At 40.6% G+C, this 27,944-nt stretch overlaps 1 protein-coding gene across 4 annotated transcripts; it reads right to left on the bottom strand.

Moving 5' to 3' along the window:
- Positions 1 to 27,944, bottom strand: pparg (peroxisome proliferator-activated receptor gamma). 4 transcript variants are annotated; one of them, XM_079157010.1, is made up of 9 exons: positions 27,831 to 27,944; positions 13,737 to 14,033; positions 13,167 to 13,333; positions 10,371 to 10,509; positions 5,751 to 5,950; positions 3,316 to 3,433; positions 2,853 to 3,049; positions 2,501 to 2,744; positions 1 to 1,253 (listed from the first exon to the last, which is right to left on the bottom strand). In XM_079157010.1, the coding sequence occupies exons 2-9, from the start codon at positions 14,026 to 14,028 to the stop codon at positions 1,006 to 1,008; spliced, it is 1,605 nt and encodes a 534-aa protein (XP_079013136.1). In that variant the 5' UTR covers positions 14,029 to 14,033; positions 27,831 to 27,944; the 3' UTR covers positions 1 to 1,005. The 4 variants fall into 4 exon arrangements, with proteins under 4 accessions (XP_079013136.1, XP_079013135.1, XP_079013133.1 ...); XM_079157009.1 differs by having other exon boundaries at positions 13,737 to 14,030; positions 27,831 to 27,935; XM_079157007.1 differs by lacking the exon at positions 27,831 to 27,944 and adding an exon at positions 27,282 to 27,348.

Genomic DNA, 27,944 nt, shown 5'->3' with positions numbered 1-27,944 from the left:
CACTTTGCATGGATACAAAATAATTTTATAGCAAAAATTATAACTCAAAAATTTCAAATAAAACAAGGCTGAAAAGTGTGTTTGGCAGACAATTTCATCCATACAAAAATATTACATATGAATATATATTATACATTATACATGTGTAATATATCTTTTTTTAGATGGCATTTATTCCACAGAAAACAATGAGTCAAACAGCAATCCTTAAAGACACAATATGGCGTATACGGTTTCACCGTCATGGCAATGTGCCTTATGTTGGCTTCACACTTTCTCACAGTTTCTGCATGTGGCCGAGGCTAAAATACGATACAGGCAATAATCTGATTTCTGTCTTTGGATAAAGCGGTTTGAAAAGAGATAGCACCTTCACCCTGCTGCCAAAACAGAACATGACATGTGCATTGTTTTGCGTTCACAGAGGTATTGAAGCACGTCCACACTGCTGCTGCCTATGACGGTTGTAACGCAAAATTTAGATAAGCTGCACATGAACAACGCATACGCTACTGTGTAACACATGGTGTAAAAATATTCACAGTGGTTTCTCCTGAAGGCACTTGAAGCAGGCTGTGTTGAGCACTCGCCATTTTACGCTGAGGCTTGCCAAAAAAGAAAGTCCCGACTCTGATTTCAGTTAGTCACAGACGCTCGTCCTGATTGGTGGTAGTTTCGTATTTAAGTTGGCAGCCCACTTATTCACAAAATGACCAGGATCAGCAGTGGCTAAATGACTGTGCTGCAAGTTATTCACATGCTGCTGTCTAGACAAGATCGAACACTCAGATTCTGCCTTTCTGTCCTCGATTTCTCTTTTCCTGTTCTTCCTCATCTCTTTCTCAATTTCAGTCAGCCTGTCTGGCTACCTCCCTTTATTTCAACATACCAGCAGCGCAAAGTACTTTATCATTATGATTTCACAAGTCATGGTTTTAATAATACAATCTCTTTATTCTCTCTTTCATTCCACTTTCTCTACTTGTCCTTTTCTCCTGCTGAATTCTAATACAAGTCCTTCATGATCTCCTGCAGCAGTGGGTGTAGGCACATGTCCACCTCCGTCTTCTTCAGCAGCTGGATGAGGTGGACGTGGTCGGTAACGATCTGACGCAGGTCGGTCATTTTCTGGAGCAGCTTGGCGAACAGCTGCAGACAGTCTGGGTGGTTTAGCTTAAGCTGCAGCTCAAGCGAATGGAGCACCGTCTCCTGAAGCTGCTCGATGGGCTTCACGTTCAGCAGGCCTGGGCGGTCTGGACGGGGGACAGGGACAGGGAGGATAAATCAGTGACATTTCTGGGGACACATTAAGTATCTATTAGGTCATCATATCTGTTGGCTGAAAAGCTCTTAATTTAGCTGTCCGTGATTACCCGAAAAAGCTGTATCATTATTGACAAAAGCCTTCTTATCTTTATTTCAAGCTATAATCTTAGTTGTTTGTGTTAATAATTGACTTAAATGCCTGATGTTTCATCCTCATAAAGGTTCAAGGCCAGAATTTTATCAAGTGGTCACACGCTAACGCTAACCAGCAATATTAGACCACATAGTCTGGGTTTCTGAGTGAGGTTGGTTTGATTTTGCTGTTACACAGGCATGAAAAGTTACGATTTTTAAACGATCGGTTCCTAAAAAATTACTATCTAATTACTATCAAGACAATAGAGGAATGGCAGTACAAACACCGTGATCATCATCAATAACAGTAGAAAAACGTGAACAAGCAAAGTAAAAATCGTGCTGTTTCTTGCTGCCACGTGAAGCCTCCCTGCAAACTGATGAATGGGTCAAGGCTGGCCATAGATAGTGTGCAGTATAATGTATAATGCAGTGGGTTCTTAACTTAGATTGTAAACAGCAGACAGATTACAACACTTAACATTCACAGAGAACTAAATTGTCCTGATGCCACATTGTCTGCCGGAAATGATTAGTGGTAGTAACTACACCATCATAAAATTCAATTTACATTATTGCTTACAGTTACTTGTTTTAAATAATTATACATACTCTGTACTATAAGGCTGAGTGTCCACAAAGCTTTTTTATAGCTCGGTAGCATTCATCCACAGTAAAGACACCAACACTGTTATTTTGGTCTGTCTTTGAAGCACAAAAAAGTCGGAGCACTCTGAAAGAAAAGCTGGGTGCAGCGCTTTTTTCTTTAGGAAGTCTCATAAGTTATCTCCTCAATGGGAACAGTTGAAAAAAGACGCTGGCTGGTAGGGACTTTGAAAAGAAATGTCAGTAATTTTGTGAAATACTATTTGCTCTCGTCAGGAGAAGGTTGATACCACATTTGTCTGTTCAGCATAAAAAATGTAACATTAAGACTTAGTATAAAGACTCTAAAGCTAATACGTAACCTAAGCTAGCTCTCTCCTGGCTGCAGCTTCATATTAACCGACAGACACAAGAGTGAAATCAAATTAATTCTTAAATCCGATTAAGACTAGGCTACTATGATCTACATATCCTGTGAAAAAAACCCACTCACCCCCGCTGAGGATAATGACAGCCAGAAACAGTGCCATGTCGCTGTCGTCCAGCTCCAGCGTGTTGAATTTGACTGAGAACTCAAACTTTGGTTCCAACATTTGACTGAAAGGTTTCCTGAGACTCTTGAGGAACTCCCGCGTCATGAAGATCTGTCCGTAGGAGATCAGGGTCCCGTCTTTGTTCATCAGAGGCGACATCATGATGATTAGGACCTCGATCACACCGTACTTCAGCAAAGTCACCTGGTAAAAGAATTGACATGTAGAGCCGATGCTGATTAGATCTTCAGGAACGACAGCTGATACGTGATGCTTTTACAGTGATGTATACTCACTGCCTCTGCCTCTCACCTGATCATTGAGATCCAGATCGACGAATCCTGGGATACTCTTGGCGAACTCTGTCACTTCTCTCACTGCTTCGGCCGAACGTGATTGACAGCTGTGGAAGAAACGCAGCTCCAAAGCGTCCGATGGAGCCTGTCCGCTGATGCTCATTCCCATTCCCAAAAAGCCATACTCTGACCCCTGGTGAGCTCCTATGATTCCTGAAATCGGATGAGATGTGCACAGAAAGAATGGAAGTCCCTGATGAGGCGGTTCAGTTGCAGGATTACAAAGAAAACTAGACCACTGTTTTATGTCTTCAGTGCAAAGAGCAGCCAGAGTTTTAAAACCAATTCAACAAGGAAGGTGACATTGTGGGACGACAATTTAATTGATTGATAAATACAAAAAGATAGGAAAGAAAACGACACAATAACAGACTTAAAGCATCTCCACATCTTGACAAAGATAATTTTGCATCTCTAACCTCCAAGTCCTGCTGTTAGGGCGGATGAGTGCTGCTGTTGCTCCTGGATGGGTATCTGCTTACAATTAATAAACTGCTCTCCTTCCATTAGAGACTTCATGTCATGGATGACAAAAGGCTGCAGGTTGAGAGGAAAGAAATGGAAGAAGAGAGATTTGTAGGAAGAAAAGGGGAAAAAAAAGAAAAAAGAAAGCGTTAGCTCCTCGTAGGTCTTCTGAGGACCCGAGAGCTACAGATGTAATCATTTATCCTGCGTATGCACTTTGGTCATGGCTCATTCATCAGATCTGCAAATGCAAACACTGCCCATCTCATATGTCTGATGGACAAAGTAAATAAATCTTCGCTGCAGGCTGCGGCAGTCAAAAACAACATTAACAGGTAAATGAAGCATAACTAAGTTAAAGTCGCACTTACTGGTAAAACACTGGCAAAGACATGCACCGGCCTGAACGATGAATGGTGCCATTCATATACTTAAATCTTCCTTTTCCATAGCAGTGGAATGAATAATAAAGACAACCTACAAAGAAGTGCAGCCAACATAATGTTATGAAATGAATAATCATTTCTTATGTGAGTGAATGAAATAGATGTATATACTCTGCCAAGTCAGTTTACTGTAAGTACCAGAGTTTGTATGGAGGTTAAGTCATTTAAAACACAGTTTTGAAAGAAGAAATAGCACATGCATTCTTTTATAAATGAAAAGTTTAATTCATAAGCTTTAAAATGCACCTTTGCTCCGTTCAATACACTTTTTGGTGCTACAGACTTACTCTGTGAACAGTTGTCTAAGTTGTCTAATGTTAGCAAACCATTAGCTAAAGCTAACTTTAGCAAAGAACTAAGTGTTCTCTGTCAAACTAATTTAGTCAAAAAATGTGTCTTCCTTCACCTCTGATGGTGCGTTTGGAGTAAAACTTTGATTACACCAACTCATATTAAACAACGTAGATATTCTACAAAAGATAAAATCATTGACTCCCAATTTGTTTCAGGAGGTTAGCTGTGGTTTAGTAAATAACCCAAGACTTCCTCCAACCAACAGATAATGCAGTGCCATTTGGCTGCTATCGCTGTGATGAACAGTCATAACAATCAGAAGAAAGGGGGGCGGGGCAGCCTTGAAGTTATCTGACTTTGCAGAGAGAGGCAACAGAAAAGGGAAGTGAAAGGCTCCACAGTTGTAGAGCCAATAATAATAACAACCACAGTAGTCATCATTATAAGTAGTGCTAGCTTTAACTGGTGCATTTTGGAACATTTGCAACTTAATTGTTATAATTCACTGTACACTATTCACATCAATTAAATGTAAATATATGTTAAGTGCTTGATCAATGTGTTTGGGTGTAACTGTCAAAATCGATCAAAAGCTACTGGACATTTAATTCAATTAATGACAATTGACTTGTTTAATTAATTGGTTTAGTCGCTCAGATTAAGCTGTTATTCAGTAATATTCAAAAAGATTTATTCCCACCACACTTTTGATAAGGTTTAACTTGATCACAGTTGCTTTAACAAAGAGTTATGAAAACAGATATTGATAATCGCAAAGGAAGATGATACTTTGATTTTTTATTTGTTGGCCTTATCGACCTTTTATAAAAGTATCATACCAGTTATTTTGAGATCAAACATGAGACTGAAGAAAACACCACAAACACTGTTTATCGTTATTAAATATTTACAACCGTTTTCTTTTGTCTGTCAACTTGTAATTCAGTGGATGTGGATTTCCTGATTAAGTGTCTTTTGAATACTGAGATTCAATATCTCAAAACGTACATACAAAAACACAAAAATAGATGATATCTCACATTTTAATGCTTTTGGCCAACATATTTCCCAACAGTCCACTTGTATAAATGACCACATGTCTTAATACATTAGTTTGTTGAGTAGGAATGTTGAAGCCTTTACTTTATATATCCTGTTTCATAGCTTGAGCTGTGTAATCTGAGGTGTTTTCTAACAGCCAAGACACGTAAAAAACAGAAAATCCACTTTTCCTGTTTGAGCAGAAATAATAGCCTGAAAAGACCTCATCTGAACTACGCTGAGCGTGGCAAAAAAAACACATGCAGTGAGTTGGAAAGTTTGCACTGCATTAAGTTTAAAGCTTCTAACCTCTGTCACTTCAAGCTTGTATTGTTTTCCATTATTTGGGAAAAATTGTGGTAATTATGTGATTATGATGCATGTGTAACTCAAGATACATTCAAGAAGTGGGACATAAAAGTGGGATTCATAAAACTACTGATCTATATCTGACAATAGGTGTATAATATACTGACTGAAAACGTCATTCACTGTACTGTGATATCCAGGAGACAATTTAATAATAGATGCAAGTAATATAGATCACTCCCCCACCATTATACATACAACTACATAGAGGTAAAGTAGAACTATGCAGTGCTGCTTACCACGTTGTCTCCGGTCTTCCCAGAGAGGATGGCCCTGGCCTTGACCTTGGTGAGGGGGAAGTATTTCAGATAGGCCTCGTACAGATGCCGGGACAGAGCCCTCAGATCTGCTGCCTCCGGGTGCATGTGCACCACGTCCGATGAGAACTCAGCCAGCAGTTTCTCCTTCTCCGCCTGGGGCATTCGGCCAAATCGAATGGCTGGGAAAGAGAACAAGACAGACACAAACACACATTAGCGCACAAATAGACACAGGTTGGCACACGGGCATGATACAGTATGTGAGAGAGACGGTATGCAGGAATAATCATAGAGATAAACACACATTTATACATGACATGAACACGTGGTGTTTACAATTTGAGGTAAACAACAAACCCTCAGTGTAACTTCCTCCTGTCAAGTTATCCAAAACAATGAGTTATCCAAAACAAAGTGACGACTGACATCAGTGTACATGTCACAATCCCGCCATGCTCCAAAAAGTCCTATTTTATCAAACCGCTGACAGAATGTACCATCTCAAAGCCATTTTATACGACCTCGAAAACTCAGAATGAAACTCCTGCAACACAAGATTGTTTATGCTAATATGTAGAAATGAATGCATATACACATATATGATTTTCACGATACTAGTATTGTTTCTTTGTTTGTATTGTGACCTCCTGCTGCCAAATAATTATATTGCATATATTACAAATGAAGTTCAGTCAGGAAGACTCTTTACACTGCTTTTCATTCATAGTCTCTCTCTCCCTGTGATTACGCTTATCGGCTGATTGTGGATATTCACTTTAAATGTAACCAACCAGGTTCTGTACAGTTTCTTTAAACCAATCACATCGTTGCTGTCAGACTTTGAAAAGTCTTCTCCTCTCTACTGCTGACAGTTGTCATTTCAGCACAATCCGATGCGACCCTCCTCCACCCGTCACCTCCAGTCAGCATCACAGTCATGCTCCTCATTCATCAGAGCAGCTCCCTTCATCACCACCACCACCAGTGTCTGGACATGACAGGATGGAGTCCAATCGCCAAAGACTTTGCACTATTCAATTTGTATGCACGTGTAATAAATTATTGTTAAATTCTAGTAAAGTCTCTCCTGGTTGAAATTATATTACTTTACTTTATATAGTTTATTTCTAATCTGACGTTGGGGAGTGAGCTTCGGTGGACTTCCGCCATGGTTGTTAAATTTCTATCATATCTCTAATATCTGGACGGTGATCAATGAGTCAGATCGACCAGCTAATGTCCACAAAATGAGCTGCGGTCTACAGCAAACAAACACTTTATTACTAAATACAGAAGCAAAACAAAAGAAATGAAAGATCTTAGGAGACATGCAAATCACTGCTCAGACAACTTTCACAAGCGAGTCAGAGCTTATATAATCTTTCAGGAACAGGAAAATCAACACACAGCAGATTTCTCTCCTGTAATTATATGAGGTGTGTCCGTCTCATCAAGCACTTACAAAATGTAGTTCTCTTTAATAATAATTTTTTGTAATGGTGTTTTCACAGCTCATTGCCAAACCTGAAAAACGGTCTTATACATTGACACAAGTCTCTTTTCTCCTCACTTCTCCACTTGTTGCTGCAGTTTATTTTACATTGTGCAATTACAAATACCCACAAAGAAGAAGACGGGTCTAGTTTCCCTTTTTAAAAAGTTGGGGTTTATGTAATTTAGAATCTATTTTATGCTTTTAATGCCATATTTCTCATATGCTTGATCAATTTACACATCTTTTAACATTTCAGAAAAATCTCAGGTGATGGTTTGCCATATTTCCTGACGCTGTTTTGAATTTAACTGTATTCATAACTTCACATTGTATGACAGAAATGTCACTTTTTACTTGACTTTTTCTATTTAGCTTCCATATGGATTATACAAATAAAAATCCAAAATGGTTATATTTCTTTTGATGAAAAACAATACCTATTATAACAGATTTTCCATTACCCAAGTTAGAAATCATTATATCACTATATAATAAGTTACATTACACTTAACAAAGGTAAAGGCGAAATGGTTGAAGCCTCTTTTTTATGTTGGTGAAAGCCAATAATTATCCTCTATTCAGGGCTCTGCACAGATTACTGAGCATTGTGTGCTGAGTGTATAGCAGTGTATGTGGTTGTGTAATGGTGACCGCGTGATGAAAGCACACCTTAAGCAAATGAATATCATATAAAGCTGCCCTTCCACCAGCTGGCAACGAGCCTGCAGCAGTGACACAGCAGTTTGGAGAAATCAGTTGTGGTTTAATCAATCGTTGACAAGTTAAAAACCCAGACAGAGCAATTTGTCAATAAGAACCAACTGTAGCTCATGAAATAAGGGGAGGAGGAGACAAGGAGAGATAAAGAGAGGTGAAACAAACTAATATGGTTTTGTATAAACTAATAATAGTAGATGCTAGTATCATTCTGTAAATATAAAGCCGTTTTGTTATTGAGCTTCATTACTTGACTGGCTCCAGTTTAACGCATCCATTTAAAAAAACAAAAAACATACACATATATATTTTTTTTATAGTGTATATATATATATATATTTACAAACTAGAACCATATCTTTATTTACAAACTAGAAAAGGCTTCAAAGAAAAAATGCTCATTTTAGGTGAAAGACTTAAAGTGCCTCAACCGATTTAAATTGCAATGCCAGGCAAGCGTCTTGGTTAAGGCCAGAAGTTATAATATCTATAATCAACCAACATGTATTTTAACCTGAATGGACGTCTAAAACTGGACAGACATTGCGCGGATGAAGCCCCATTTTTGCCGTGCCCTCAAAAATTCCTACAATGGAACACCAAAAAGTAGTGTCCATGGCATGTACACTACTTCCTGCAGGATCAGGTCAGTTTTATGTATTAGTGTGAGAGGGAGATATGGAATGCTCTTTTATAGACGTAAAAATGAACCGTCGGTGGAAACAAAATGATGATGTTTCACGAGTGACGTAAATCTCAGTTAATGCTCACTCACTAAGCAAACTACTGAGTGTATATTGTAACAGAAGACATGTTGACGCCAGGTGTAGATGGGGGCTAGAAGCCCTGCATAACCAAACAGGTGATTTTTAATCATGTATCTGATTACACATCTTCTCTTGGTCACTCTAGATTTTACAGTGCAGACTGGAAAGCACCTTTGTTAGACGGAAGGCAAAAGACAACGACGTTGTGTGAAACTATGCTGAGAAAGTTTATTTATGAAAGAGTGAATGCTGTAAGTTGTCCCACCCTAACAGGTGCAACAAAACTAACAGGAGAGTCAGGGAGATGTCAATCAAGCGCAACCTGTGCTCGCCCACACAGTGGTGCAGGTCCATGCTGAAACTCACCCGGGAGGGCGGAGTCAGCATTTTTATAAAAAATGTACTACAGCTGTGCCAGTTGTGACCAACAAAGGCTAACAAAACAAACATTTCTACAGCTAAACAGTCACGGATGAGGGCAAGGAAGATTGTATTATTAAGTACACGAGTTCTCCAGATATCGCACTCGTGAGCTTATGACGTGCTGTCGTCTGGTAGCTTTTACCAAATAATGTATCGTAAATATCAAATCAGTTTCTTGTCTATAAACGGAAACTAACAAAAACCTCTAATGAGACACAGCTTGTGAATCTAACCGGCTACAAGCAGCAGAAGCAGCAGCAGTAAACTGCATTTGCATTGACAGCCTAATTGATCGGCCCACGGGCCGCTGAGCGTGGGAGGTGTCAGCCGCTTCTTGCGACCTTGCAGGTTTTGGTGCAGCTCTACCCTGATCTTGCGTGTATAGGTGAAAACCTATGTGGGCGTACCGCGGCTGAGCAAGGCGTGTACATGTGGATTTGCTGATTTCATTTGATTGTGTTGTAATCTAATGTTATATTAACAGTGTGTGTGTGTGTGTGCACAATGGGTGTTGTGTAATCACCAAATAACTGGAATAGCAATTGCTTTTATATTGTAAGCTGACAATGTATCATAATGAAGTTCTGCATTATTTATTTACTTATAAAGCATTATAAGCAGTAAATGCTTTCATTTGAAATATTTTTTGAGGGACCACAGATGAAAAAAAACCTTTTGGCCAACTTTGGCGCACTTACAATGTTTATCAAGGTGACAATAAAAAGATAAAACAAACTAACTGCAAATAAACTGGGGAACGTTAGCCTCCCTGACGCATGCTGATTGGGTGGCAGGTACATCGCGCGAGCGATGGGACGAAACATACGACGCAGGTCGAAGACCACAGAGGAAGCAAATGGCAACATATAAGGCAGTATTGTACATCGCTGCATATGTTACCGCCACACCAGAGACCAAATTAGCAGCAGGTTAGTGAAGATGCTGTTCTCAGGGGGGCATCAGAGGCAGTTACCAATGTCTGCTTATTCATAGTGAGCGTAAATAGAGGGTCATTTGTGTCTGAAGACAAAACACCCAAATGTACAGAAGCTTTGACCTCTCTTATGATCGTGCAGCTCAGCTTTTTAATTCACATGCAAGTTTATCCTCTAAATAAAAATGTTCAAGCACGTCATACATTCTGCGATTGTACACTCGTCGTTCTAAAAGGTGTGTGAGACAGTATCGCCATCTTACCGTTGTGTGACATGCCGACATTGAGGCACTTCTGGAAGCGACAGTACTGACATTTGTTGCGGGACTTCTTGTGGATGCGACAGTGAAGATCACAGTGATCATACACCAACTTTAACCTGATGGTGCGTCTGAAGAAACCCTAGGAGAGAGAAACAGAGACAATAAGGTCAGATGAGGCTAAAATATCCCCCTTTTTTGAGAAGGGAGACTATTTGTGTTGCCAAATAAGACAATAGAAGTATGATATGCCATTTAGTAAAGAAAAATGTGTTCCTAGTACTGTATGTGCCATATAAAACAGAAAAAAACTGAAATCAGTATTCTAGTTGAGACGTGAAAGGAGAAGGTTGAACAATTAATTATGATCATCTGATTCAAGTTTGTTGTTGGTGGAGTAGATCCACAGAGCATCTATTTACTGATGCAGATTAGATACCTGGTTCTTTCTAACCTGAGGAAGTCAATCATACTGCCCATGACTGTGTTTAAAAGCAGATTGCGTTTCAGGGTGGATTTATGCTTTGATGTGTTCAACCTTAGGACCGAAGGAGCAACAACACGTTTGCTTATCTCAGCTAGTAAGTATGGCGCCGCGGTCAAACTGCCAACACACACTCCTACATGCAGTCACGGGTTTGTTGATGGCTTGCGGTGTTTGTCTAAGCTGACTAAGAAAGCTAACGGAAAGATGAATTGAAAAGACGCAAAGAGAAAAACCTGAAGGCTGTAAGTGTTACGAGGGGAATAGTATTGACTGGTTTTGTAAGCGTACAAATCCACATGTGGACTTGCACTATGTGAAGGCTGGTGTGTTTGGCATCTGCATTCTTTCGTCCACAGATGTTCCTTTTTTAATCGTAGGTTATTTAAAGAAGGAGGAAGTTAAAGGGGGTCAAGGCTCCACCTCAATAAAGAATGTTTTCTGCTTTGAAACAATTAGGTGTTTGCCTGCTTGGCTGACCCCCTCTTCTGCTGAGTCTCTCCCCTGAGACTTGAGCAGAACAATGACTGCTGTGCCTTACCATCACTCAGCCTCTGAAGGTACAGTGTGATATTTACGTCTATATATATATATATATATATATATATATATATATATATATATATATATATTTATATGTAGAAGATTTCACAGGTCTATAATTATTCCAGATAAATTGGTATGAAAAACTACTTAAAATGTGCTGTGTATCTGTCACCCTTATATAAACTGTGGGTTTCTTTGGCTGTAAGTATTGTATTTATGGCAGCTGGTTGGTTGCTGCTTGTGAGATAGAGTTCAAATAAACCACAGTGCCCATGTTCACGGTAATAAAGAAACATGCCCCGAGGTGTAACCGTGTGGCTCACTGATGTGTTTTTAACATTCTTTGGAGGAATGAGATATACTAAGCTACATAGCCACATAAGCAGTACTTGTTAGTAAGATCAACACGTTGTTGATTTTGGTCTTTTCATGGTATTTGTTGACAGTGAGGAAAAATAAAGAGAATATCACCCTTAACAAATGTAGTCTATTGTATTGCATTGAGTTACATCGTACAGGTGGTTTCATGGTCATTCAGTGGATGTCAAGGTTTCTTTTTTCTTTGGCAGTAACAGAGCGAAGGTTTCTATTCCTGTAATGTCGATTACACTGAAACATTGAAACTATTGACAGAAGCCTATGTTTTATCTGTGTTTCCAAAAGGTTGATCACTCTCTAATATAAAGTCATCTAACAGGACAAACTATATCACGTTCTATTAAAAGTCTTCGGGTTAGGGTGAGCTTTTCTTACACTTCAGAAAGGACGATAGACACACAGCACATTTTAAGTAGTTTTTTATACTAATTTATCTGGAATCATTTCAGACCTGTGAAATATTCTTGGAATCAAACAAACAAACAAAGTACTGCGGCTGTTAGGACAATGTCACAATTTAAAGCTCCTCTTCTTATAATGTCTCAGTGTTTCAAAGAAAACATGTGTGAAACTTCCCCCGCACTCTATTAGTTATTTATACTCTATACTGACTGAGTTTAAGGGGCTGGGTGTGCGTCTGTAGAATCACAAGTCTTTGTTGAGCCCATGCTGGGCGGAAAAAGTATGGGGCTTGTGGTTAAAGTGACAGACATCAAAAAGATGAAAAAATGCATTGTAGAATTATTTATTGCACAAACATGTTTCACCTGCGAGTGACACATGGTGACAGAAAAAGAAAGACTGGCAGAGAAACAAAACTCAAGAATTTGCAGTAGAAGTTAGCGTTACCATTTCCTGACATGACTCTCGGGTGGTATGACTGTCAGGTTTTTTTCTTGACTTTTTGAGAGCAGCAATCATTTTATACTCCGCTGCTGTGCGCTGCAATTTAATAATATGCATCTCTCAAAGTAATTGGTGGCCAGAATTTCTAAAAAATTCCTCTTGAAAACAACAATATGACAGCAGAGCCGTCATATAACAGTTACCCCTAAAATATCATAAACTTTCAAGCTCGAGACGTCTGAAGCCCCACAAAGCAGATGATGTGCTATTTTGATAACTGACTGAATCATAATTAAAGTATTTTTAAGACATAAGTTAGTTCCTGCCTTATTATTGAGAGGATTTGCTGCTTTTTCATCTTTTGGGATAGCAAATAGCACATCTTTGGGTTTTGAAATGGTCGTACAAAAAAAAGCCAAGTCACTTTCATTAATCTGCAGATTATTTGATAATATAATCCAACCGTTTTAAACACTGGTTATACTTCCCTAGTGTGTCTATCCATCGTATTTTCATCTTCACGCATGATAATCTTTCAGTCCTACCTTACAGCCCTCACAGGCATGGACGCCATAGTGAAACCCAGAAGCTTTGTCTCCGCACACACGGCACTCGATGTTTAGCGCTGCTGGCGACGCATCGTCCTGGAGCTTGGAGAACACGGGATTGTCAGAGTACTGTGGAGGCGACTCCGGCTCCAGCTTGATCAAATCTGATAGCAAAAACATCATCAGGCAGGAACAGTAGGACACCAAGTAGGCAGACAGATAGAAAACTAAAACGTTCCTACTTCACCTCTTTTATCCACAGATTTAATACTCAGTTGGTTTTTATCTGGGTTTCGTCTTATGTTCATCCTGTAACTCTAACAGGCTATAATCCCTATTCTCTTGTTTTAAGCATATGTGCAAATCAATATCTTGATCGACTCTCTTCTAAATGTGGCACCTTTGATGTATTTTCACGTTAAAGCTTTCTTAAGCCAGGACTTGAGCAAATGATTGACATTAATTTCTACTTCCTGTGGTTGAATTTTGCTGCCAAGCTGAAATCAGCATTAAAAAAAACTAAACATGCTTTAGGGCTGGTTATCCAATTACAAAGACCGGACTTACTGTGCATGTCTGGCTCCATTCTGTAGCTGTGCATGTTTGTGTAGTCCATGTTGGTCAGTTGTTCTTCGTTCTGCGGCGGACTGGGGTCATAGGCCATACCGACAGAGGAGATGGAGGATACAAGCGGGGGAGACAGGGAGGACGGGATGGAGGAGGAGGAGATGGAGGCGTAGTCCAACGTGGACAAATGCTTCATGTCGAGGGAGTGGGAGCTGTCGTCCAGCTCCGACAGCTCCACGGCGTTCAGACTGAACCCGACAGGCCAGGCTAGGAGCTGCTGGGTGTCCACCATGTCTACTGGGGAGAGAGATGAAGCAGTGACACAACAGCTGACGCAACATCCTTTGTTGACTTTACGTGGCCTTGTTAAAAGAAAACACCAGAAGAACCAGAGAGAGGAGAGGAAGAGGAAAAGTCGGAGAGAGAGAGAGAGAGAGAGAGAGAGAGAGAGAGAGAGGATGAGATAAAACATAAACAGAAAACAGTGGAAAGGGAGAAAGAAAGATGACAATGAAAATATACATGCTGTGTTGCGCATAGTGTTAATGATTAAATACGTCCGTTCAGAAAAGCCCAAACATAACACACACACACACACACACACACACACACACTGCATGAGTACCCCCCGGCCCTCCAGCTCGTCCCTGCAGTCTGTCTGTTATCTGGTAAACAGGGAGGCAGATTGTGTCACAGTGAGAACAAGACGAACTCTGGCACTGAGGAGCGTCTCTTCGGCTCAAAACACTGTCTTCCTCTCTTGCTGTTTGGGTGGCTCGCCGTGTGATTGCCCAACCAAAGGACACGGAGAGCAGGACTGTTTGAGCTCCCGTCTGTCTGGGGCCAAGGATGTGGCACGGACTGCACCTTCTGAGTGTGGAGATGCGTGACTGATTTGTTTAAGTAAGAACTGTGGTGGCAAGGGTAATGCTCCAACATCAGAGCTTCTTTCAACTTCCAGGGCTTTGTAAATCTTTGAAAACAGATCACAAATTTATAGTTTGTCTTGAAAAAGGCAAAAATGATTATACATTTATATATATATATATAAATGTTGACTGTTTTAAGCTGTGGATTTGGTGCATTAGCAGGTATGAACAGCAGCAGGTTGGTGTATGTGCCAGCTAACATCATGTAGTCCGTGTATGGGATTCAAGGATTATTTTTGACAATAAGAAGATTATTATGTATACCAGCAGTATACTTAAATAAACTCTGCTACTTATGAAAAATTAATAAATTGACCAGTACAATGTATAAAAAAACCGCTTAATCAACACTCAAATACAAACACAAATGTTTGATGATAGAAATAATAAACGAAGGCTCTTCAGTCATTCAAATACAGTATCTAACTCAGAGGGTCAGAAATGATTGGAAGAAGTGAGCCATGATGGTCAAAGTCCAGTCCACAGAGGTTACTACAGTCCACACGTGAGCAAACCACATACACGGCTTTATAGTCAGGGGGACGTTTGTAGAGGCTTGTTTGGTGAATATCTTGTTTATGTGATGTATTTAATCCTTAAAGTGGCTTTTCTAAACTACAGGCATCACAGCTATAAGTAATTGTTTGAATTGGTCTTCTATGACAAGAAAAAAAGTAAAATATATCTATAAGAAACACAGGCCAGACACAAAATATACTATTCTTAGTTGTAGCACTAAATCCCAGCTGTTCTTTAAAGTCCCACTGTCACGTAAGTTAGAGCGTTTAGCTGCTGCACTGTGACGTATTCCAGAGTGAAACGAAATATTTGAGCTCTGAGCAGTTACAAGAGGGGTTTAAATTAAATCCGTTGCATTTGATGGGATCACTAAATCTGAATATCAATACTGGAAACTATTACATTTTCCCGTGCTTTCTTCTTTTTGAGAAGGAAGAAGCCATGCTTGAATTCTGACCTTGATGTAAACTAAAGAAACTCTGAAAAGGAAAAGACAAACTAGCAACAGTTTATAAATAATCAGCAGAGTAAAAGGTCTGTGCACTAAACCACCTGGCCTGACAAACAACCTTTTGTAAGTTTTAAAATAAACCTCCTCTAATCAACCTTGAGCCTCTGATTTGGGGAAAAATAAGGTAACAAAGAATGCAATGTATTATGCAACAGTGCAACCCTAAAATAGCAATACTCGGATGGCACAGCAGCACCAGGTATAGAAATGGCTTGAGTTACTTGGCAAAACATCCCCGTGCAGCAAACATCCTCTTCTCTCAATCACTTATTGTTTCCTTTTTACTTGTTTGGACTGTGGCAGCAAAAATCAGCGGGTGATCCACTTAAAATTCACATGGACTGTGACATTGTTTCAGAGCGAGAGAAAGAAAGAAAGAAAGTGTGTGTGTGTGTGTGTGTGTGTGTGTTTGTGTGTGTGTGTGTCCGCAGGCTGTAGCTCTACTGTCTTTGGAAGCTGCGGCGGGGGAAAATGCTGACTATTAATAACCAGAGAAACTTGGATATTTGGCCAGATAATTGTTGGCCAGTTGCCAGCCAATCCAAACCTAAAATAGATGGAGCATTGGAGTGACTTGTGTCCTGGTTGGCATCAAGTTAGCATATGGATACAGGAATAGTGGGAGAAAGAGCTCCAAAGATGAGAGTGAGAGAGATAAAGTGAAGGGGGGGGCCGAGAGCGAGTCCTCAGACCACTTCAAGAAGTCAAACGGCACCCGAGAGGCTTCAAGAAAAGCCCCTACTGTTAGGAAATGCATGCTCTGTACTCAACATGATGAACACAACCGGGAAAGTAAAGAAGGAAGGCGACTGCAGCCAAGCAGTTAAGGTGCTTAAATCATGTCGTAACTGAAGGTAAAAACAAGTTTCTACTGTTACTTCTCCAGTGTTCGTGGAAACAGTGCACGAGAAAATCCACTGCATTCAACATGTTGGTATCTGTGAGCGCTGTGTGGGCAAACACCATGTCAGACATTATAAAGGATGACAGATGATTAGTATGGTTTATGAGGAGTATTTGCAAAGCTGTGGGTGCGTGTGTGTGTGTGAGCACGAGCGTGACAATTATGCCGGTGTTTCCTGCCAGTTCTTTGATTTCCACATGTCAGAACTTGTTTTCCAGGTACGAGTACAGCGTGTAGGAGTGCTTATTATCAGCTATTGCCTCAGACATGACATAATAACAAAAGGCCAACGGCAAACTGGCAAGCTACTGTACTTACAAGGCGGATTGGTACTGTGTGTGTGAGCCAACAACGTACAGCGTCAACCTTCTAAGGATATTTAACGACATTGATTAAGGCGGAGTGAATGAACAAAAGCAAAGGACTGACCCACAACAGCTGGATCCTTAAACAACACTATAACGCCGTAATGTCAACTTCAGGAGAGGGAATGATGCGGTTCTCTCAGTCTGAAAGCAGCAGTTCAGGAAAAAAAAAGAAAAAGAGGTGAAACCAAGAGGTCAAACGGAGAGATGTGAAATCTCTCCTTCAGGGACAAAGTTGCAAAATGAATGAAATGTTTTTTAAGTTTCATATTTCTTCACAACAGCAACGGTTCGGTGCAAAACAGACTGAAGCTCAAGCTGGGGATCAGATTACTGCACAGACGGTGTCGAAAGTCCTTTTTGTACCTTTGATAATGGACAGTTATGGAATTTAATGAATGAGCTTTTTTAAAATTATTATTGATAAAATACAAAAAGCCCAAAGAAGGAAAACAAGCTTTTAAACAAAAACTCAACAAAAAGACTAAAGAAATTAAAAAACAAAGCCCTCATCATAAAATCTTCCTCCTACACAGTAAGTCACTCAACAGTCAAGCAAAGAAAATGTACAAGGTGAGGAGTTTAGGACACAGGAGAAGCCGGTCTGGTCATAAACGGGGAAACAAAAGGCAAAAACCTGCCCAGCTGCATTCAGAGGCATTAACACTCTTATCTTCTGTGTTTGAATAAAAACTGAGCTCCGTCTCAGTTCTCATTAGTGGTGAGAACTACACCACTGATGTCACAGCAGACACTCACTCTCTCAGAGCCACTGTTGGGGAAACGTATTTAGTTAGAAGTTATTTGGGTCGCTGTACATGAGAACTCTATAATTGGATACAATATATACAAATGAATACATGTTTATGATGGTGTTTGCATACTATGGCTTTTTCATACATCATAAAGTGAAGTATATTGGAAGTGAATTTAACTATGTGCATCCAAAAGGACATGTTGCATTTGAGTATTTCCCCTTTTTGATTTCTTTCCCTGTACATGAAGCCATTCGTGTCATCACATTTGTCCTGTGTGTGTCTGTGTGTGCATGTGTGTGTGTGACACACAGAGACAGGGAGCTAGTGCACACAGCTCTGTGACTTCCTGACCTCTTCATGTAAAACAGCATGTGGTTCAGTGTCAGTGACTAAAACGAAGATATGCCTGCCTGCACGTCTGCCTCGCAGTTTCTCTGAAAGGACAAAGTGGGCTTGATATTTGCCTAATTTGTCCTGCATAAGGAAACGGTGGGGAAACAGTGCAATGCCCACGTGTTGTGATAATGCTGTAAGTAACTGATTTCACCAAATACAGCAGCGGCTCGGTGTGCACACTGGGTATAAAAAGCCGCCTGCCTCACTCTTCAGGAAATTGCCTTTTTTTTCTCTTCTTTTTTGCTCTGGTGCTGTGAAGTCACTATGGGCAGAGTTACATGGAAGGGCCTTCCCCTTCTGCATCTACATGATCAAACAGGAGAGTAATGGAAAAGCAAGTGCACACAAAGTGTCAACCAGAGGTCTAGACTGCCCTCTCGACCGAAGCGAGAGTCTCCACGCGTCTGAAAAACCCACTTGCACGGTTGGTACTGAATTCACTCATGAGACTTCAAAGCTTAGCACAGTTACAGGTGAGAGACCATGATATCTGTCTGCTTGGCTCAGCTCTGAGTGACACAGCACCCACACTCTGACTGCTATTTGACTTTTTTTGTCAAATGTTTGTGTTTAAACTTCTAAAGCTAGGAAAGTGTAGCACTGATAAAAATCAGGTCAACCTGAGGTCAGATTGAGGGGGAGGCAACGCTTCTTACAAAATGGGCACACATTGAAGAAACTGTGCTTTTCTGCCTTTATAAAAAGCATAGCTGCATATTTTATGCCCACACAGGTTTGCATTATTATGCAGCTGAGGAGATTCTTTAATCCTAAATTACCACCAGTACTTCATGTCTACTTCTTATGGAAACCTGGTTCCTGCATTTACACAAAAACATACACAAGAACACAAAGTAAAGAAGACTAACTGAAGAATATGGAGCCGCCTCATATGACCTGTTATTTACTCATTCGGGAAAAGCGAAAGAATTTCAATGAAATGCCGGTTTTTGAGCTCACTGGGGCCACCAAATGTCACGAAACTCTTGCACACAAACCCAAGCAAGCTTACGAGGCAAAGAACTTTCCTTGAGAAAACAAACTCCGTATCAAAAGAAAACCGGTTGACCTACAGTATCTCACCGATAAGCACCGATGCTCCCAAGAGACTAAAAGTGGAAATCGACTCACCACACACCACGCTATAGAGGCTCCAATGTATTCAGTGCAGCTATCTGACAGCCTAACGCCTTTATCAGATGTAGCGGTACACCGTTTTTGTTGCATTCATTGTAGGTATCCACAGCTCATGCATCATGAACTGAATGACAGTGACACACACACGCACAGAGCACAGGACAGTCCACTCACCCAGTTTCTCCCCTGTTTCAGTTGAGAGAGTGTTCAGCGGCAGCTCATTGACCAGCAACCAAGTGACAGTGACAGAAGAAACTGGTGTGTGTGTGTGTGTGTGTGTGTGTGTGTGTGTATGGTCATGCTTTTCCTCAGGAAGTGATGACCGGTAGAAAGGGAACTACACACACACATTTTTTCTCTCTGTCAGAGTCTTGGCTCAGCAGACAGCTAACTATCATGTGGCCTAAGCGTGTCTTCCATTCCTCTTTTCTTTTTATCTTTTTTTATGTGTGCATGTCTCAGCGTAATCATACAGAATATACTTGTCTATGTGTGCCCATGTGCTTAAAGGTGTTTTCTTGTATGTGTGTGCTCTCCTGTGTAGGTGATTGTGTGTGTGTGTGTGTGTGTGTGTGTGTGTGTGTGTGTGTGTGTGTGTGTAAAGTGGTAGACATCAGATGCAGATGATTTCCTGTTGCTTCACTCTGACAGGCGACCTCATCATGCCTCCCTGGTTGCACTTCTCTCCCTCTGCTCAGTCACTCAGTGTCGATGCGACAGCGGTGACGCACTCACTTCTGCCTCCTCCTGCAATACCGACACCACGGAGCCTGCAAGTTCTCTGATTTAATTAAGTCCAGATATTATGTTCGAGCCAGAATATGAGACAATACAGTGCATGTTTACAGCGATGTCAATCAATTCATTGTCCTTTCAATATACCAATAAAGAAATAAACTTACGCACACACCGCATTCGGTAGAATCATTTGTCTCTTACTGTAAATGTGTTCAAATTCTACTAAATAAAAGGCTCGCAAATGTTCCCAGACCAAACAAGAGAGAAGTGGTTTCTTCTTAATGGTTAAGAACACTGGGACATTTCTTCCTTCATTTTTCATTTGTACATAAATTACGTGACTAAACGGGGATGCACAGAAAATGACCAAACCAACAAAGAGGGATCCTGATCAAAATACTTTGAACTGACCAAAAAACGTAAACACTTTTAAAGGAAACGAGACGAACTGACTGAACAACTCTCAGCTGGACCGCAACCGTCAATCATTCACTCACAACTGTGTTATTTGAACCAAAAGGGTCAAGGCTGGACAGGTAGGGATACGTGGTTTTACATTAGCTCAACAGTAGCTTCCACTACTCTCACACCACAAGTGTGAACTGGGACAACAATCCATTCATCGATGCAGAGACGAGGAGAAAGAATGTTGAACTGCACGTTTTCCAAGATGGAAAGTCATCCGTTCTTTGAAAGATTAAGACACAACAACAAAAAGAATGCGATGTGAGCACTGCAGGCACTGTGGTTGTCCCGAGGGGCTGCATCATGTCTTTTGGTGAGCGAGTGGAAATGTGGAACTAAAGCGCTGAAGTTGGGGTCAAACACACGTGACGACTGTTTTCACCAATGTGCACTTTTCTAGTCTTGACAGAAAGAAACGCACTCCTGAACAACCTAATACAGAGATAACACTTTTAGCGATATGTAGGCTTAAAGGAGTAGTTCAACATTTCAGGAAACATGCGTTTTCACTTTTGTTTATGCTGAGATGGAGATGAGAGGATCAAAACAACTATGGTGTCTGAGTATTAACTATGGAGCTACCGCTAGGAGGCAATTAGCTTAGCTTAGCAAAGGAAATAGCCATCTCCCAAATTCAAAATATATAAAGAACACCTGCCAGCACCTCTTAAGCACATCCTTTACAATGCTGTATCTCATTTGTTTATTTCAAATACAAACAGAAACTTTAAATATATGTACATAACATAATGTATGGTGTGGTTTTTATAGGGAGTTAGGGCTCCAGCTCAAGAGTGCACAGACATGAGTTCTTCTCATCGAACTCTTGCCACCCGAAATGTTGTTAAACTGAGCTCTCTACTAACCGCTGATGAAGTGGGTTATAAATCAGGAGACAAGTAATTCTATTCATTAAACACCACGACGATTTTATCTCCAGACTGTGAACACCAACTGACCCGGATTTGAGCAGACTCGGTTGGAATTGTTCTAATCAGTCGTCACACCTAAATTATTATAATCAGCCCAACAACCGCAACGCATGTCACTTCCCTAAGTTAGCAAGAAACACCAAATGTTTCAGCCATAAGCTTCAGTCTTCACACACGCACACACACACACACACACACACACACAATGATGTTCAGGATATGTTCTACATTGCTGTCAGAATCCTAATGTGAGTGGGCTATGCGCTGGGCCTTGTATTATCAGACGACAGGGTGACTGAACTCCAATGAACAGCACTCTGGGGAAACATATCAAACCCTTTCATGCAAAAAACATGTAAGGACAAACACACATTATGCTGCGTGTATCTGCAGATACAAGGGCATATGTGAGCACGCTGGGATTTAAACACTTATTGTTTAAACTCGGATATGTGCAACACACATGAGCAGGTACACGCATGGAAAGAGAGGGAGAGAGAGAGAGAGAGAGAGAGAGAGAGAGAGAGCGAGCACCCACTACAGTAGTATACATCTGTGTATGTGTGTGTGTGTGTGTGTGTGTGTGTGTGTGTGTGTGTGTGTGTGTGTGCTCCATATGTTGCTCTCTGGGAATCTGCAATAATAACAATAATCTGAGGACGTGAACTTTCCCCCAATTCCTTTAAATAGTTACAAGTTAATGGTTGATGAGTCTCTTGAGCCTCAAGAGCTTCCTCAGTGGATAAGGAGAAGGAGTGCTGCATGCTGTCAAGGCCTCATACACACACACACACACACACACACACATATACACACACAAATACAATGTATGTGCCATGCACATACATTGTCAGACTGACAAACAAATGTGTATGAGGACAAATGTGCACAGCATAAACGAAGCGTAGTTCGGGGCACTCCTTCCATTTATGACAAGTGGACAAAGTCAAAAGCTATCAATCTTTGTCTCACACACACTGACACACACACACACACACACACACACACACACACACACACACACACACACACACACACACACACACACACACACACCTCTCAGCCTGAAAGGAGCTGCATAGAAAACGGGCACGAGTGTCAGGAAGACAAGTAGGGTGACAGAAAGACAGACATGGAGCTAAAGAACTGATTCGACCCATACAATTGTCCTTTATGATGACGTCACATAGGTTAGTGATCACTTTGTGTGAGCGTGTTCTCGGCTGTGGGAGTAGTGTGTGAAATCGCAGCGGTGAAGATGTGTTTTGACAGAGGAGTGAGAGGAGGGCAGCGTGGTAGGAAGAGGGAGAGGTGCAATGTGGGAAGGGTCATACCCTGTTCCTCGAAGTGGAGAGGAAAAGACGGGAGTGTGCTGCCTACCGCTGCTGTTTAGCCGGACAATAACAAAACAACCCATGACGTGAGTCTCATTCACAGAATGTACTGTCAACACGTGTGCACAAAAGAAACGGATTTAGAATTGTCAGTGAAAAAGGAAGGCTCAATAAAGGATCAAAATAAGCAAAAGTGACGCGTCACCCCTTCCCATTTGACTGTCCAATCAACCGCAACTACACACAGTACACAACACTGAAAATCACTGAAATCTATTCTAAATGATCCGAATATAGTAAATGATAAGATTGAATTTAATGAATTTAATCAGAAGGAAAGCTACGAACGGTCTTTCTTCCTGTTTGATTTCCAAGATCATTTGGCGTTTAAACATTATTAGCCAATATTAAATTGAGGGGGCGGATTACGTACATCCTCCCTAACAAAACCTGAACTGGTGATGTCTCAAACAGGGCAACATCCAGTGAACCCACGTAGAACGCTGGGCACATAGAGTCTGAGTCAGTCTTCAGTTCCCAATAGAGACCAGAGAAGCTGCTGTTTGCTCCCACATCTTTCTAAAAGGGAAATTAGGACAGAGGTTGCTAGATATCCCCGCTGTCCGTTGACTAATATCTATGTTAAAGTGCATGGCAAAGGAAAACTCATCTTATTAGTGTATGAGTGTATATTTGTGTGGTGATGTGGTTTCACCTTTATTTCTTATTGTTAAGATATAATTGTACTTGCTTAAGTAATTGCTAAGATCTGGAAATAAGGTGACATTGTCACAACAAAGTCGGACAACAAACACGACCGATCACACCATCACACAGGTTGTAGAAAAGTTTAGCCAGTTTGCCTTAACCACTTTGTATTAAAACAAAAGGGTGGCCTGATAGCCGAGAGATTGGACGTATACCACATTGATGCATATGACCTGAAAAGCAAGCTCGGTTCATTTCCCAGCGGGCCGGGCTGCATGTCTCTTTACGCACATTTCCTGTCTCTCTCTACTGTCACTGTCCATTTCATTTCTTTTTCCAATATGACAATTAGTCTGTAACTTGGATGTTTACTCTGGACAGTTGGACGATCGCCTCATTACCAGATAATTGTCTGAATGCTAGTTTCTCATCTCACCTGACTTCATTTTTAGTTTCCAGATTACAGGAGTGATCTTGGTGAGTAAAATATTACAATATGATATACAAAACCCTTCTCTCAGTTGTAATAACCATAGCTATCCTTCTGCTCTTTTACGTTCAGTATAACTATAACTTCTTGTCTAATCAGGCCCAACTGACATTCTGTATCCTTGACGCAGTTGCAGAAAACCTACGATTGACTTCTGACTCAATAATTAAACTAGTTGCTAGCTGCCGTCCTAACAGACTGAGATCCCACAAAATGTCTAATGTTCACAATCCAAAGCTCCTAGTAGAAGAGGATTCAGGGAGTTAGGGCGTTACTAGACACGTTGTACACATGCTTTATTTGCTGAAGAAATGGCCAACAGAACAGAAACCACATCTTACATTTGTTGCTTTGACTTTTTCACTAATAAAGACAGCAACTGAAAATTGGCACCTAAAAAAACAACAGTGTGGATAGGAGACAATTTTAGAGAAATAGATGTTTGTAATTGATAATGTGTTGATTTGGCCAAACAGCCACACCTTACATTATAATGGGTTCTTCTCTCATGCAAACCTCGACTGCATTTACTAACTACAAAGTGTACACATAACATAAGACACCTTTTAGACAGCAGGTGTTGAGAGAAAATGTTATGTAGACTCTGTTAGCAGTACATTCAAATAAATAAGGAAAACAAATCTAAACTCATGCAACATACTCAACTCAACTGCCCAGAACAGTTTTGCTAAATAGTGAATATTTATGAATATTTTCCAAAATATACTTTTTTCAATAAAACAGTAGATGGATGTGAGATCTTACTACAATACTGCAACAAATACTTACATGTAAAGGATCCTGCTGCTAAGTTAAATCCTGATCCTCGTTCATTACAGTAAAATCAGTGGATAGATATAGGACGACAGAGATTGTACTATAAAGAAGAGAGGACATTGTGGTTTGCCAGAATACGATGGAGGCATGAAAGATTCACAAATAGAGCTGAATGTTTCATCAGCAAACTGATGTCAAAATAAATCCAATTCAGGAGCAAGAACATGATGCTAAGTAGACAGTTAATGTAAGTAGGCAGTAAATGGGTAAATAATGAGACTTGAAGTTAAGAATTACACCTAATTAAATACAAATCAATGAACTTAGGGGCTAAACTAAGTCAACACGATCTCAATGTAATTTGATCAAATGTAATCAAAGGTGAGCTTTTCAAAAACATTCACGAAAACAATAATAAAAGCTGAATTATAGTTCACAGACCAGGACGTAGGCGGTGTGGCTCCAGGCAAAAGCGGTTAACTGTCTGTGGGCTGAAAGCGGAATGTGTAACTCTCTCTATCAGTTTATTTACACAGACACAAATGTGCAGTTGAACATCTTCCTTCCTTTCATGCAGTGATTATGTTTAGCTCTCACAGAGGTTTTATGTGAAACTTTTTTAAAGCCACTGCAAACAACTGCTTAGAAGATTGACAAACTGTTGCTTCCGGTATTTTAAATTAACACAGATTTAAAAAAACAAAACTAAGATGAATCTTAAAATCCTGAATTTGGTCTTTGCACTACCTCAAACAGAGTGGAAGCATGTTGTCTGCAGAGACGTGCGTGCCGTGTGTGAGGGTCAATATAAACATAGCGTGGTATCTCGAGACACTCCTTTCATTTACGACAACAGAGCAAAGTCCATATCTGTGGAGGAGCCATTCACATGCTACACACACCTCTCTTTAGGAATTATATAACTTGGTGAGCAATGATTTTACTGGCTGGCACTCTGTCAACACTCTCAGTCAGGCAGTCAGACTTCACCGAACTCACGCACAGGTTAGACTAAACTCTCTACGGTCGGCACATGAAGGATCCCAACCGCTCGCTTGAGACACAGAGATGTAGCGCAGACCAAACAGTTATGCCCAATGCCACATCGTTTTCCTTATTAACATGAAAGTTAAGCAAATGACACTATATGTGGTGACACTAATCCGGATGAGCGTTGTTAATCAGAGAAACGACCTTTTATAACTTCTCCAAAACAGAAGTTGTTTCTCAACCACAAATTGATCATATGCTCCTCGACTCTAAAATAGCCAAGTTACATCACTGGTGACATTTGAACCTTTAATAAATTTAAAACCTATTTTATGATTCTGATACACATCTTAGAGTTTATAGCGTCAGTTTGATGGGTAATGTCCTTCTTACTTAATCATTACGGGACTGTCTGTAAAACCCTGTGACTCTTTTTTTTCAGGAAGTATGACTTTCTCTCTTCTTCTGTCTTTTAAGCGAGAGAGCATCTTATACTTGGCCATTGTTTATCTGATGTTTTCTTTTTTAATATATATTAGTTAATTCACATTTTTTACAGAGCTGTTGATTCCAACGAGCTTTATTATTACCATGTAGAAGACATAACGAATCTGTGCCGTGTTTTAGCTGATGTATTTACCAGCAGCGTGTTCTTTATGTACCTCTTCTTTACGCTGTTTTCACAAAAGCTGCTATAGATTGATTTTTTTTTTATCTCCCAGGCAGCGATTGGTTTTAAGTGCTGCCAATACACCGTTACAATAAACTTGCAGAGACTTTACCGATCACAGTGAACTTTGCATATAGATGTGTTATAGTGTGACGTTGTAGTGCCATCTGCACGTTCAGCTGCATGGCCAAAAATACTAAAAATCGGACTAAAATAAAAGCAGACGTAATGGTGAGGGATATGTATCTCAAGCAAATTCGTCATCCCTGCAAATTATGTTTTGAATAATATAATAAAACTATTGAAAACGAATGGCTGCCTGGAATGTAGGCGATGGTCTGCAGGAATGTTGAATAAGTTGACCAAACACAGGCAAAAAAACTGCATGATTACTATTGTCTTAATTATCCCATTAGGCCTGTGCACACCAAGAGCCAAAACATGCTTAAATTGATTTAATATGTATAAACTAAATAATTAGCTGTACACTTTCCCTGATTGCTCACCGTGTTGTCAGATTATTGACACAAAGTGATGAAGAAAGACTTCCTCGGCAGTGGTGAACAACACTGTCTGAGTCCCGTACAACACGCTGATAAGCTCTCTTTCCAAGTCCCATTATCATATCATAATAAAACAATATTAGGCCGGTTCACATCGGCTACCACGGAGCACACACGGCAAACCTCAGAGAGAAATCAGTGTTGGCCCCTGAGCTTGTGTCCACATTACTGCTGAGTCACGACCAATTCAAAAACACAGAACCGCTCGAGTGTTGTGCAATATCTTCAAATCCCTCACATGACACGGAGAATAAAGACACGAGAGAAGAATATACAGAATATTTACAGAATATGCTCAGCATGATAAACTCTTATAAACTACCTGAGAGGCAGTGAGACACAGACTGTTACCCACTCACCTGAGAAGCTCTGATGGTAAAACTCTCTGCCTGGTGTTTGCATGTCAAACTCACACTCACACTGTGGCCCCGCAGACACACTGTGGACGAACACCTGACTGTGTGCCAGTTGTCAGTCCTGTGACCGCCAACCCCCCCCCCCCCCCCCCCCCCCCCCCCCCCCCCCCCCCCCCACACACACACACACACACACACACACACACACACACAGACACACCCCCACCACCACCCATCTGTATGCCACTGCAAAAAAAAAGAAGGGTCCACCATAACAACATAAGACAATTTGAATAGGATGGATAAATCAAGAGTTTTCATGTTTGAATGTCTTTGTTTCAGCATCTTTTAGCTCAAATAATATATATTTTTGTATTATTTAATATCACTGGCAGACTGTGTAATATTCCTTTTAAAGCAGACTCAATGTTGACGGTTTAAAATGACTTTTTTTTAAAGGTGGTTTGCAGTGTGTTAACATCCAACCAGCAGCCCCACAAACACTCACACAGCGCGGAGAACCGTGAGCCGAGCGGAAGGTGACTGACTGACCTGATCCGTGTTTTTTTGAATGCGCAGAGCAGACACGAGCCCACCTGAAGTGTCCGGGGTTGGATCGACTTCCTCGGTCCTTCGTGTCAGCCTTTGCGGACCGTGGCGTCGTCT

The sequence above is a fragment of the Pholis gunnellus genome (assembly GCF_910591455.1).
Source record: "Pholis gunnellus genome assembly, chromosome: 3".
NCBI lineage: Eukaryota > Metazoa > Chordata > Actinopteri > Perciformes > Pholidae > Pholis > Pholis gunnellus.
Note: the sequence above shows the minus strand (reverse complement) of the source record. Positions and strands in the feature narration are given on the sequence as shown.